Source organism: Carassius carassius, chromosome 9 (genome assembly GCF_963082965.1).
Source record: "Carassius carassius chromosome 9, fCarCar2.1, whole genome shotgun sequence".
NCBI lineage: Eukaryota > Metazoa > Chordata > Actinopteri > Cypriniformes > Cyprinidae > Carassius > Carassius carassius.
The window spans coordinates 21,309,937-21,323,511 of NC_081763.1; the positions used below are offsets into that span (position 1 = coordinate 21,309,937).

The 13,575-nt window shown below is 42.0% G+C and overlaps 1 protein-coding gene across 2 annotated transcripts in view; it reads right to left on the minus strand.

The window, feature by feature from the left end:
- LOC132149272 (rab11 family-interacting protein 4A-like) overlaps window positions 1–13,575 on the minus strand; it is a 62,504-nt gene that overhangs the window by 11,140 nt on the left and 37,789 nt on the right. For both annotated transcript variants that reach the window (XM_059558382.1, XM_059558383.1), the window contains 3 exons: window positions 2,359–2,573; window positions 2,075–2,242; window positions 1,222–1,356 (listed from right to left, as the gene is read on the minus strand). In XM_059558382.1, the coding sequence (XP_059414365.1) occupies window positions 1,222–1,356; window positions 2,075–2,242; window positions 2,359–2,573 (518 nt within the window). The remainder of the gene's footprint in view (window positions 1–1,221; window positions 1,357–2,074; window positions 2,243–2,358; window positions 2,574–13,575) is intronic.

Below are 13,575 nucleotides of genomic sequence, written 5' to 3' on the forward strand. Positions count from 1 at the left end.
CCTTTCAGAAGTGCAGTGCTATACCATTTAATATGAACTGAATCATGGACATGTAACCACTTATTTAGGAAAGAGAGGATGCTAGATAATCATACTTCAGCATAAAATGGCTGCAGAAGAAAAAAAAAACATCATCACAACATAAATATATTTCTAGTTCATTATTAATATGCACTGCATCGGTTAAATTAAATAAATGAATCCAAGATGGCAAAAGAGGCAAGACAAATATAAATAAATACATGTGTATATCAATCAATACTCAACAACAACCAAAAATCAAATAAGAGCAGGGTGCATTCAGAAATTGTTTACCCAATATTTGTGTGATTTGTGTATTTTTATGCTTACAGAGTACTGCAGGAATGAGGTAGTATCTTTGAACTGCGGGTTCCATCATTCTATTTATTATATGGGTTTTTGTTAATTGTCTGAAATAAGGTCTGTGGTTATTTTATTATACTACATAAAATACATCAGTAACATCGCCCTTTTTGGTTTTTTTAAAGCTTTTATGTGTCTTCAAAAAGGCTGTTGCTAACAAGTGGCTAGCTGGGATTAGAGGTTGTCGCAGACATTAAAGATCATCATGGCGAACAGGAAAACTCATCTACTCACTAGTCCATTTTCTCAGTTTTGTCTTCTAACGCCCCATTCACACGGGGCGTCAGCGTGAACACCTCTCATTTACTTAAGGCAGGCGTCAGCCAAAAAGATCATTTTATGCAAATACCCTAGCGCAGACACTAGCCAATCCCGTTCATGAAACACCAGAAAACTAACTTGATTGGCTGTCTTGTCACTATGGCGGTCGCATCCGTACTACTGTAAGTTGCAGAAATGTCCTCCATCAAGCGTGGGCAGCATTCACCATTGTGATGGTGAAGACATGCAACCGAGGTGTAGTTCATCTAAAGCCTAACTTCAGCTTTTTACTTTTGTGACCGTATTTAGGCTTCATAAAAGTTTAGTTCATTTGTGCAGATTATATTAATGAAAAAACATGTAAGAATCAAAAACTTTTGTTGGTCACAGAACAACAACTTTTTTTTTTTTTTGCAATAATCCAAAAGCCAATGGAAAGTCCTAAAAGCTTTTTGTTGATGGACATAGTGTTATGCTAACATCCGCGTTGGACTACAAAAATACTGTACATCATCCCTGTTGCAATCTATTAGGTTATCATAGCAATATGCTAATTTCACACTCTGTCACTCTTACCTGTTAGCTTTGAGGTTCTTGAGTCTGGCCTCTAGGTCATTGAGCAGGTTGACTTTCTTGCAGCACTGAGAGCAGTAAACATCCAGAAGCTCACTGTTGTACAGATGCCTGATCTTCTGAGGGGTCTGACCAGCACTGCAAACACCATCAAGTGATGATCAGTACTGCCACTAGAAGCATTCAGTTTACTTGCTCAATATATGTAATAATATAGTTAAGTAAGATATTTAAAATTTGACATAGTCGGAATATAATTTTTAATGATATGTTACTGATTTAGTTTGATACAATCAGAATCACGCATAACAAATGAGAACAGCTAACAATGCAAAACTCCCACATGTATGCCAAAACTGTTTCATAATTATTGGCTGTTGTGGTTTTATGTTTAACATTGAGATGATTAATGGCTGCCAAAAGCATTAATGCAAGAGAGCATATTTGTGCCAGAATTATACTATGCATTATTAATATTCTTAGTGGCTCTCATGAAAATATATCTATGCCATATTTTTACCTAAAATATATATTAATTAACATTTTGAAAATGTGGAAAGAATTTTTTTTTTTTTTTTTTTTTTTGCATCGATACCCCAATAACATTTTAAGCACACCCAAATTATTATTACCATAATGCATATGTTTGGGGTAAGGATTTCTTTAATTGCCATGAAAATAATAATTCATCAAAATAATTTCTTATTTCTTTCTATTTGTTTTGGCTTGGATTTTTTTCTGGTTTCATGCTTTTCTCCCTTATTCATTCATGCAATCAAATGAAACCGATCATACAGAATAACACCATATGTCAGTATTTTAGGCGAGAGGTGTGTACTAAAGTGAGTTACTTTACCTGGAGGGCAGAGATGAGCCCAAGTCAGAGAAACCATTGGTACGTGTGTCATCATCAGGGATGGGGCTGCTGGGAGTGAAGTCCACATCTTCTCCCTCTCCATAGTCCTCAAACTGCTCCTCCACTGAGATCACTGAAGCTGCTGCTGACGACACCATCTGACAACAGCTACACCAAAGAGACAGGTCGCAGGTCTCACTTTATGTACTCATTCTGACAGTTGATTAGTTCTTAAGCTCAAAAAATGTCAAAACAACAACAACCTAATCATCCATGATGCTGACCTGTTTCCACGTAGAAAGAGTCCACCCAGTCCTTCTTTCTCATCATGACGTCCTCCTTCAGAAGATTCAGATCCTGCCCCACTGTCTCCTGCACTGTCCATGTCTGCCTCCAGCACGTCCCGTCCAACCATTCCTTCCTCATCAGAATACAGCTGGCACTCTGGGTACGGTCGCGTGCACACAATGATCGGGGGTCCCAGACTCCCCTCCCCGTGCTGAAAATAGATATCACAGAAAACATAAAAAAGTCATATTGCTCAAAATCCAATGCAAATGCAACATTAAAACTGGACCAGAATTCCCTGACTCACTGTGTGGCCTCTTCACACAGGACTTACTGAGGTGAAATAAGAACTTTCTGAAATAAGAAAACCTTTCTTTATGGAAACTTTGCAGATTAACCCCAAGTGCCGCCAAGGACATACCGTACATATTTCTGGCTTTATCATATTTCATACATTAAAATCATCATGTTGAACTGGTATGAAACATTTCAATTGACTAACATATAGTAAGTTTAATAATAAGAAGAAAAGGATGAGGACTTGAAGAGACATACAGTTAATGGTGCTCTCATAATGAAATAAGATATAAATATTCCCTATTTAATTTATACCAATAATTTACACCGTATTTCTCACTGCTCACTCTCACAAGGTTTGATCTTTTTTTTACATCCATTCTGTCCTACAACAAGTACAGTTCAAAATATTAATTTACTTAATTAAAATTCATGTCACATCTCAATGGCAGGAGGACAATGGGAATCCGCTGATGTTGCCCAGTGGCTCATTGTTTTTTTGCACAGACAGAGCAGAATAAATATCACACTGCGAGAGATTTTTAATTCAATGGTTAGTCTTTATATATATGTTTAAATACATATATTTGACACTTTCTGTCAGTATAATATGAAAGTGTATTTATATTTGCAGGTAGGTTTCTTCAATCATCTTGGAGATGTTGCCACAGTTCTTCTGGATTTAGTGGATTCTTATGGATTCTTCTGTCTCAGTTTTTTCTGATTCTTCATGTCATTCCAGACAGAGTGATGATGGTGAGATCAGATCTCTGTGTGGAGCACGGGCTATTGTCAGACTCCTTGTGCATACCAAAAAATAAATAAATAAATAATAATAATAAAATTTGCACTGGATTATTATAATTAATGACAAAATTATTGTTTGGAAATTTAAACTGATATTTCCTACTGACAAACTACAACAAAAAAAATTTAATTAACTGACTTCAAACCATTTTTTGTTGGTTAAAATACTAATACTTAAATTTCTTAAAAATAAATGATGTTTTTATTAACAAGATTTGGGAGGAGCGCGTCAGATACTTAGCCTAATCAACACAGGTGGACCATAATCAAGTAATCAATCCCATAGTATAAATATCGCTGACTTACCTCTATCCATTGAAGGTTTATCAGCATCGTCGTCTGTCACCTTATCACAGACCCAATTTTCCTACCAACAAAGAGAGCTATACCGGGGATTTATCAGATCTGCTACTCTTGCCGGACCTGCGATCATTCCTACCCAGCCAAACACGGCCGTTGAGCACCATTAAGCGTCATCGCGACAGCTGCTCTCCTCGCCAAGCCACACGTCGTGGCAAATAGACCGTGCAAGCCCCGAGCTCACCTCGCTCGACACAACGATCGTGCCTCCCAAGACCGAGCTCTCCTCGAGCGCTGGATTGCAGCAGCAGTAGCAGCCATTCAACCAGCCTGGGCCGCACCCCAGTTCTCACCGCAGCAAGCCTCTCTCACTTCCCGCCACGGCTCAGCCTTTCACCGCGGCTTTTTCGGCCGAGGCTCAGTTTGAGGCTGCTTCCTCTAGCGGCGCAGACCGCGTTACGTAAACCAATAGTGATGTCCGATTCGTGAACGAATCGTTCAATTTAACCGGCTCTTCTTAGTGAACCGGTTGAACCAGTTCACCAAATCGAACTGAATCGTTTGGAACTGTTCACGTCTACAATAAGCATTAATCCACAAATTACTTAAGATGTTAACTTTTTTTAACGTGACTGACACTCCCTCTGAGTCAGAATAAACCAATATCCCGGAGTAATTCATTTACTCAAACAGTACACTGACTTTTTTGTTGACTTCCGGTTTCGGAGAGGACGTTGGCGCACGTTTGGCTGCCACTTCTCCTGCCGTATTTTTAGTTGTTTATTATTTTAATTAATTTTAAACTCTTCTGAATAATTTTAAACTCTTCTGAGTCTTAACCTGCTGCTGGATTTCCATATATTTACCTTTACTGAGCCAGCGTTTTAAAGTGTTTCCCCCTGGTCTATCTGCTGCTGCTCACATCTGGTTGCCGTGATTCACCTGCACTGTCTCTGCCTGTTGCTGCTGTCTCCGTGTGAGATCAAACGAGTCACTGGAGTTGCGTCAAGTTCTCCGTGTGCAATGGCTGTGTAACAACTCTTGGATGTTATCATGCGACTTCATATGATCACCTGGATTATTTGCGATCTGATTTTATCAGGAACCAGCGTAAAGCAGTGGACCGTACTTCTGGACTTCACCATGCTGACGTACTCTCTCTCTGATCTTTTGTCCCTGGGACACCATTACCGTCCAGATATCAGCGTCATACAAACTTTGCGTTCCATGCAGCTCCTCCGCCGGCCTAGTTATAATCATAGAGGGTCTCGTCAGAGTCGCTCTACTGCCGGTGCTGGAGTCACTGCACTTTGGTCTAACCGCAGGCGCTCGCTGCGTCGTACTTCGGGTTCCCGTGGAATCGGCCATAGTAACCTACGCTATCCAGAGGTTCTCTCTCAAAAACCCGCGGCGAATGTGTGCTGTAGCACTATGCGACTCGCTCACTTCAACACGAGGTCAATAAACAATAAAACGGCACTTATCACTGACACTATCCTTGACAGGAAAATTGATATTCTCTGTCTCAGTGAAACTTGGCATAAAGACAATGACTATCTTAATTTGAACATGTGTGCCCCATCTGGATATAAATATATTGACGTGCCTCGAGCTTCGGGTAAGGGTGGTGGCTTGGCTGCAATATTTGTATCTAATATATCAATTGATGTTATTGATGCTCCTACTGTTTCATCATTTGAATGTCTGGTTTTTAAAGTCAATGGTGCTTCACCTATTCTTGTGCTGCTAATTTATTGTCCACCAAAACCTAATCCTTTATTTTTTTCTGAGTTTACTGAGTTGCTGACACTTCTTAGTCCACTCTGTCCGTCTATGGTCTTGACTGGCGATGTCAATTTCCATATTGATAATCCAAACTGTGTCAAAACTGCTACTTTTTTGGACATTTTGGATGGTTTTGACTTTAAACAGCATGTTACTTTTCCGACCCATAGGCTGGGCCATATATTGGATGTGGTATGTTCTGCTGGTGTTGGTATCCAATCTCTGGATAGTATCGACATGAGTATAAGTGATCATAGACTTATTACTTTTGACATAAATGTTATGTCTTCACGATCTATTTCTGAGCACACTATCAAATTCCGTAACATCAAGCACATGGACTTCACTCTTTTTTCGACTTTTGTCTCTGGGCTTCCCACTACTAACTCCGTGGAGCACTATAATTCCATGCTTTCCTCACTTTTGGATGAGTTCGCACCTGTGCGAGAACGGCTTGTTACTTTTAGGAAACCCTGTCCATGGTTTACCCCGGATTTACGTTTAATGAAAGCTGCCGGAAGACAATTAGAACGGCAGTACAAAAAATCTGGCCTGACGGTGCACAGGCTTCTTTACACTGAACAACAGTCTGCTTACCATTCTGCTTTGAATACTGCACGTAAGAGCTACTATTCAAGCATTATTGGTAACGCTGCAACAAATACTAAATCGCTGTTTAAGACTGTTGACAATCTTCTCAAACCGACTAAGGCCGTTGTTCATTCCTCTGTTGAACAGTGCAATAAGTTTCTTCATTATTTCACTGGTAAGGTTGAGGATATATATAGCACTTTAAATACCATCACTCCTCTTGAGCTAGTTAATATCCAGCCTTCAAACTTCCCAACTACTACCTTTTCAAACTTTGAAATGGTCGGAGATGATTTTATTATAAGTACAGTGAAGTCCATGAACTCTACAACCAGTATTTTAGATCCGGTTCCCTGCTCGGTCATCATGAACTGCCTTGCATCAATCTGCCCTTTTATGACTTCAATTGTGAACTTGTCATTGACCTCTGGAATTGTTCCTCCAGAACTAAAAATAGCTGCCATTACACCAGTCCCTAAGAAGAATGGTTGTGATGTATCTGATTTATCCAATTACAGGCCGATTTCTAACCTCCCATTCTTGGCTAAAGTTCTTGAGCGTGTTGTGGCTGTTCAGTTAAATAATCACCTAGCTCTTAACAGTCTCTTTGAACCTTTTCAATCTGGGTTCAGAAGAGGGCATAGTACTGAAACCGCTTTAATTAGGGTCATAAATGATCTTCTTATCACAGCGGATTCAGGTGCATACAGTATTTTGGTCTTGTTAGACCTCAGTGCTGCTTTTGACACTATATGTCACTCTCTTCTGCTTGACAGGCTGGAAAATTGGTTGGGTCTTTCTGGAGCTGTCCTCAATTGGTTTCGGTCTTATTTAACTAAACGTGCCCAGTTTGTTGGCTTGGGTAACTATAAATCAGATACCGTGCCTGTTCGACAGGGAGTTCCTCAGGGTTCAGTACTGGGTCCAATATTATTTAATATTTATATGCTTCCACTTGGGCAGATCATTAGGAAACATGGTCTTGGGTATCACTGCTATGCGGATGATACGCAGATTTACATCACCACTAGTCCTGATGTCCATTGCTCATTAATAGCTTTACGTGGTTGTTTAGCAGAGATCAGTAACTGGATGCATAACAACTTCCTGAAGCTGAATGGCTCCAAAACTGAACTGATGCGGATTGGTACAGTGGCAGCCACACGTAAGGCCGAGCAGATCAGTTTGATTGTTGATTCCTGCACGGTAATCCCCACTTCACAGGTGCGAAATCTTGGTGTCATTTTTGATTCACAATTATCATTTGAAGCACACATAAAACACATCTCTAAAACTGCATTTTTCCACCTGAGAAACATAGCTCGACTTAGACCTTTTCTCTCTTTTGCAGACACAGAAAGGCTTATACATGCCTTCATAACAACTAGGTTAGATTATTGTAATGCCTTGTTCTCTGGCCTTCCAGCTAAATCGTTGAGCAAGCTTCAGTATATACAAAATTCTGCCGCTCGTGTGCTCACTTGTACTTCTCCTCGTGAACACATTACACCGGTTCTTTCACAATTACACTGGCTTCCCGTAAATGCGAGAATTGATTTTAAAATTCTTACTTTAACATACAAGGCACTTCATGGGACTGCACCTGAGTATCTTTGTGAACTCATCAGCCCTTATATTCCATCACGCTCTCTTCGCTCTACTAACTCTCTTTCACTTAACCAGCCATCATGCAAGCTAAAGACCATGGGGGAAAGAGCCTTTTCATATAAAGCCCCTAAGCTATGGAATGTACTTCCTCTGCACGTCAGAAATGCACCAACGTTGGATGATTTTAAAAAGTTGATTAAGTCACATTTATTCAAGACTGTCTTTCTATAATGAATTGTTGTATTGCTTTTGGTGTTTTGTTTTACTTTATTTATTACTTTATTACTGTAGCGCTTTGGGTCTAAGAAAAGCGCATTACAAATAAAATGTATTATTATTATTATTATTATTATTATTATTATTATTATTATTACAGAACTGCTGTGTAGACCGAACTGAAGATGAACACCGAGCCGAGCCAGATGACGAACGAACATGCCCACTGCTGGAGCAGTTCTCGTTCTCGAGTCAAGAGCCGGTTGCATCGGTTTTCAGATCACCAGTACACTGAACCGAAAACCGTTTCTTTCGGACGCGTCCGATTTGAGAACCGATGAACTGATGCTACTGCGCATGCGTGTAAAGTTTTTCGGAAAGTGTGATAAAGGATCTATATACATTTTTATTATTATTATTATTTTTTTTTAAGATGAATGTTTCTAATCTGTATATTGTAGATTATGTATAGGCCAGAGGGGGTTTCAGGGAAGTTGGACAATAATTAAGAACTCTAAAGACTCTATGTTTAATAGGAATAAGGGATGATTTATGAAATAAGTGTACTGTATTTATAGTTAATGATGACACATTCACAAACTGAGTTTGTAGTAAACAGAACATGAACACAAGTAGAGCAGCTGATTATACTGAACTGCAGCACGTGACGGTTAGAGTGATTCTCGCTCTCGAGTCAAGAACCGGTTGCACCAGTTTTCGGATCATCAGTACACTGAACCAAAACCGTTTCTTTCGGACGTGTCCGTTTTGAGAACAGAGGAGCTGATGATACTGCGCATGTGTGATTCAGCGTGAAGCCGACTGACTCACAGCGAGTCTGAACCGAACTGATTCTTTTGGTGATTGATTCTGATCTGATTCTGTGCTAATGTTATGAGCACGGGTAAACCGAGGGCTTGAATGAAGGGGCAATCTGGCGAAACGTAAGTTAATTTAATAACAAATACATCGCAATGGTTTATGTATAGTGGTTTCTGCGCTGATGACACCTACTTATTTACTTTATATCTTCAAGACTTAAACCTCATCTGCACATTATTGCTGTTACTGTATTTGGGTGCGTTGTTGCAAAACTTAATTGTAAACTTTTCATGAGTATGAGGTTTTTAACTGACTAAAGTTATGATTACTGACTTTATATATTTGAATGTTTGATAGACGTGACGCCATTATGTCATCGCCAATGACGTCATTACGTCGAACGTAAAACAACCAGTGAACCTTTTTTTCAACCGGTTTATTGAATCGAACCGTCCGATAGAACTGGTTCGCGGAAAAGAATCGAACTTCCCATCACTATGCTGAACTCCAGAAAAAAAACAGCGCGCTCGTTTCCACGGACACGGCCCAGATCCGCTCTGCGACTGTAGTTCCCGCCCACTTAAACCGCACCTGGGCTGGATCCGTGTTACAGCCCCGAAACGAATGTGACTGTAACGCGGATTTGTCGGTTTGAAAACTGATCAGGATCGGAGTTGTCTGCTGTCTGGGTGGCAACTATGTAACATCCATGTGCTGAAGCTCTGCACTTATTTTATAGTTGACACATGTAGAAGGGAACATAATAATACTTTATTTGCTGATCTAAGTCCATATTTTTTCACTCTTTAGTTTTTCTAACTTTTTACGAGCATGATGGAAGAAGAAGCCTGTTCGAGGTGCCATGCATTACGCGAAAAAATCTCTGTATGTCGTCTTCAAGGTGAATGATGTTGTGAATGCCTCTGGATCGAAAATCCCGTTACTTGAAACTCCTAAACCGCCTTCCAAAAAAACAAAAATGGTCGACAGAGTGGCGTCGGACAATCAGACAGTCTCCAATTTACACCTGATGGAAGTTTTGGAGCGAGTACAAAAAATGCAGTTGGAATTTCTGAATCGCATGCAGTCCCTCGAGGTAACAGTGAAAGACAATACGAATTCATTAAATATTGTGACTGAGGCCCTTGAGTGTATGAGCAATCAGGTAGAAGAGGTAACAAGCAAGGTGAGCTCATTACAGAGCAGGGTGGAATCACTCGAAAGGGAGAACTGTCTGCTACGTGAGAAATGCGACGAACTGAATGCTTACAAAAGGAGGTGGAATCTACGGGTGAACGGTATTCAGGAGCAGCGAGGAGATGTTCGAAAGATTCTTATCGACTTATTCGGTAAAGTTTCTCCTGGGATAGCAGACCAATTCATCTACAGTAGCTACACGCTTGATGTGGCCTACAGACTGGGTCCTCGATCTGAGGGATCGAGTGCGCTCGAGCCGCCGCATCATTGTACTGTTTCTTTCACGGAATGTTCGAGATCAAATCTGGAGGGATGCCAGAACCGCTGCCGTCGTTAAAGATCGGAAAATCAGGATTTTTAAAGACTTCACATAAAGCACCAAAGACGCCAGGAACAAGCTTTTGCCTCTTGTCGAACGAGCGAGAAAGGAAGGGAAGAGAGCAGGCTTCAGAGGGCCGTTTGCATATCTGGACGGTAAAAGGATTTCTGCCAAAGATCAGTTAGGCTGAATGATGCTGTGGCGTCCTCGTCGAAGAATCAATGCAGCAGATGACTTTCTTGATACCCACGGTTAAGCACGAACTGCTCCAGGTTTTTTTTTTTTTTTTTTTTTTCTCCTCTTCTTTAATCGGGATGGACAGACTGTGTAGTATTCAGCTAATTTGAGTCTGGAGCTAGAAAATGTAAAGGTACCATTACCTTTAAAATCTTTTTGTGCTGGATGGATCTTCAGTTCATATTTTTATTTTGGGTTTTAATCGTTTAGAACATTTTTCATAAAATACGGAATATTTACTTTTGAAACCATCCTTAACTGTCAATAAGAATGAGCGCTCGTTTTGAACAAAATTTAAAGTCATTATGACAAAGAACGAAAGTGAGAAAGAACTGCAAATAAGGAAAAACAAAACAAAACGGACTTTTACTCATGCCCTTATACTCATTATAATATGTTGCAGAGTCAGGCGATTTATCGCTTTTTTTGTCTTATTCTAGTGAAGTTTCTTCTGTTCTAATTGATATCTTGTTCTGTTCTTTAGGTTTTATACTCTTGTTTATTTTTGTATGTCTTTGTCTTTGTTTTCTTTAAATTCCAGGGGTTTAATAAATAATGTTAAAAGGAAGGCCTTATTTTTGTTTTCTAAGAGGCACAAAGTAGATTTCAGTTTTGTATGGACCTTGCCTCATAGATATCTGCTTACCAACAAAGTAAAAGAAATAACATTTAAGTTAATTCACAAATGTTACCCAACTAAAGCCTTTCTTAGGAAATATAAGTTAGACATTGACGTGAGTTGCTGTTTTTGTCATTCTTCTGAAGAAGACTTCATTCATTTATTTTGGCAATGCTCCTACACTGGGAAATTTTGGTCAGACTTTTTAGCGTTTATTCAGTGTTATTTTGTAAGTGACTTTTCTTTTTGTTTTCATGATGCTTTCTTTGGATCGAACACCAACGAGTACATCGCAGCTAAAACAAATTTTCCCTCCGATGGCAAGACGTACCCATCCAATACCGCAAATTAAGCTTTCGCCGAACACCAATGGGTGCTTCGCAGATAAAACAATATCAATTTTCCCTCTGATGGCCGGAGAGACTACCCATCCGATGTCTCAAATTAAAAAAAAAAAAAAAAAAAAAAAAAAAAAAAACCACAGGATGCCAGCCATAGCCTCCCGGCCAGATAACCTTAACTTTTCTGTCGTATGGTCGGCAAGGCTTCTCTCTTCGGTGCCAAGAGCTCGAGCTCCCATCGGATGCTGACGAGAGCCTCCCGGCCAGACAACCTCACCTTTTCCATTCTGCGGCCAGCAAGGCTTACCCGTTCGTTGCCAGGAGCCACACTCCCTTCGGACGTAGGTGAAAGCCCCCGGCTACCTTTCTTGCCTTTCTGTCTTACGTATGGAGAGGTTTACCCATCCAATGCATGGAGTCGGGGCTCCCATTGGACGTAGGTGAGAGCCTCCCGGCTAGACAACCTTACCTTTTCCGTCTTTTGGCCAGCGAGGCTTAACCGTTGATTCCGGGAGCTAAGCTCCTGTCGGACAAAGGTAAGAGCCTCCCGGCTAGACAAACTTTTCCGTCCTTCAGCCGGAGAGGTTTACCCGTTCGATTCCTGGAGCTAAGCTCCTATCGGACGTCGGTCAGTGCCTCCTGGCTAGACAGCCTGACCTTTTCCATCCTTTGGCCAGCGAGGCTTACCCGTTTGATGCGAGTGCTCCCAACGGACGCTGGCGAGAGCCTCCTGGCCAGACAACCACTACCATTCCACGTGGTCTAGGTCGCAAAACCCAATAAGCAAGCCGTCCGATGCCACAAGTAGCAAACACACAAATAAACTCTCCTTCCTTCCTACGGTCGTCAAGGCTAACCCGTCTCATGCCGTGAGTAGCAAACTCCCATAAGACGTCGACGAGAGCCTCACAACCACACAAACTTACCTTTTCCATCCTACGGCCTACGAGGCTTACCCAGTTGTTTCCGGGAACAGGAAGTCCCCGTTGGATGCTGGCGAGAGCCTCCTGGCCACCTAATGTTACCTTTTCTGTCCCACATCCGGAGAGGCTTACCCGTTCAATGCGTGTGCTCCCTTTGGATGCCGGCAAGAGCCTCCCGGTTAGACAACCTTACCTTTTCCTTTTCTATGGTCAGCGAGGCTTACCCATTCGATGCGTGTGCTCCCTTCGGACGCCGGCGAGAGCCTACTGGACAGACAACCTTTACCTTTCCACTCTACGGTTGGAGAGACTTAACCCGTTCGATGCGTGTGCTCCCTTCGGACGTTGGTAAGAGTCTCTCGACCACGCGACTTACCTTTCCATTTGACGGTAGGCGAGGCTTAACCGTCCGACGCTACGAGTCTCAACCTCTCGTCAAATCCTGCAAAAAAAAAAAAAAACCTCTCAGCTACCCTCACATCTTTTAACCCTGCCTGGCGAGGCTAACCCGTTCGATGTTCTGAGTTTAATGCCCCATCAGATGCCGCGAGAGTCCTCCCAGTCGGGTTTTCCTTTCCACTCTCCCCGTCCGGCGAGGCTTACCCGTCTGATGCTTGCACTCCCTTCAGACATCTGGCGAGAGTTCTCCCGGTCGGGAGCGAGTCTCATCCATCCGATTCCGTGAGTCGGGATCTCCCTTCGGATGTCGCCAGAGTCCTCCTTGTCGGCCAGCCCAAAGCTTTTTATCTGCCAAACCGAGAGGACCCAGACGTCCGTCATCCTGAGTCTCAATCTCCTGTCGGAGGTTTCATGGGCCCTCTCGGTCAGCATTAGGCCCTTCGCCCACTGAATAGCAGGGGCTATCAGCCAGTAGGGACCGTATGCCAACACCGTGACCTATTCCGGTCGAGGCAACTCGGGTCATCCCGGTCGGGCACCACAACCACGCTGCTCCTCCTCATCGGCCGGTAGGGATCACCGTTCCAACGCCACAAGCTCCCGTTGAGCATCGGCTCGAGCCCTGCCGACTGGGCGCCAACAACCACGTAGTTCACTACCTGCAGCCGGTAGGGCCTACTCTTCCAACGCCTAAGTCACTCCCACCGGAGTACGTAGGCCCTTCCGGCCTGCCAACGAGATGACTTCTCAGA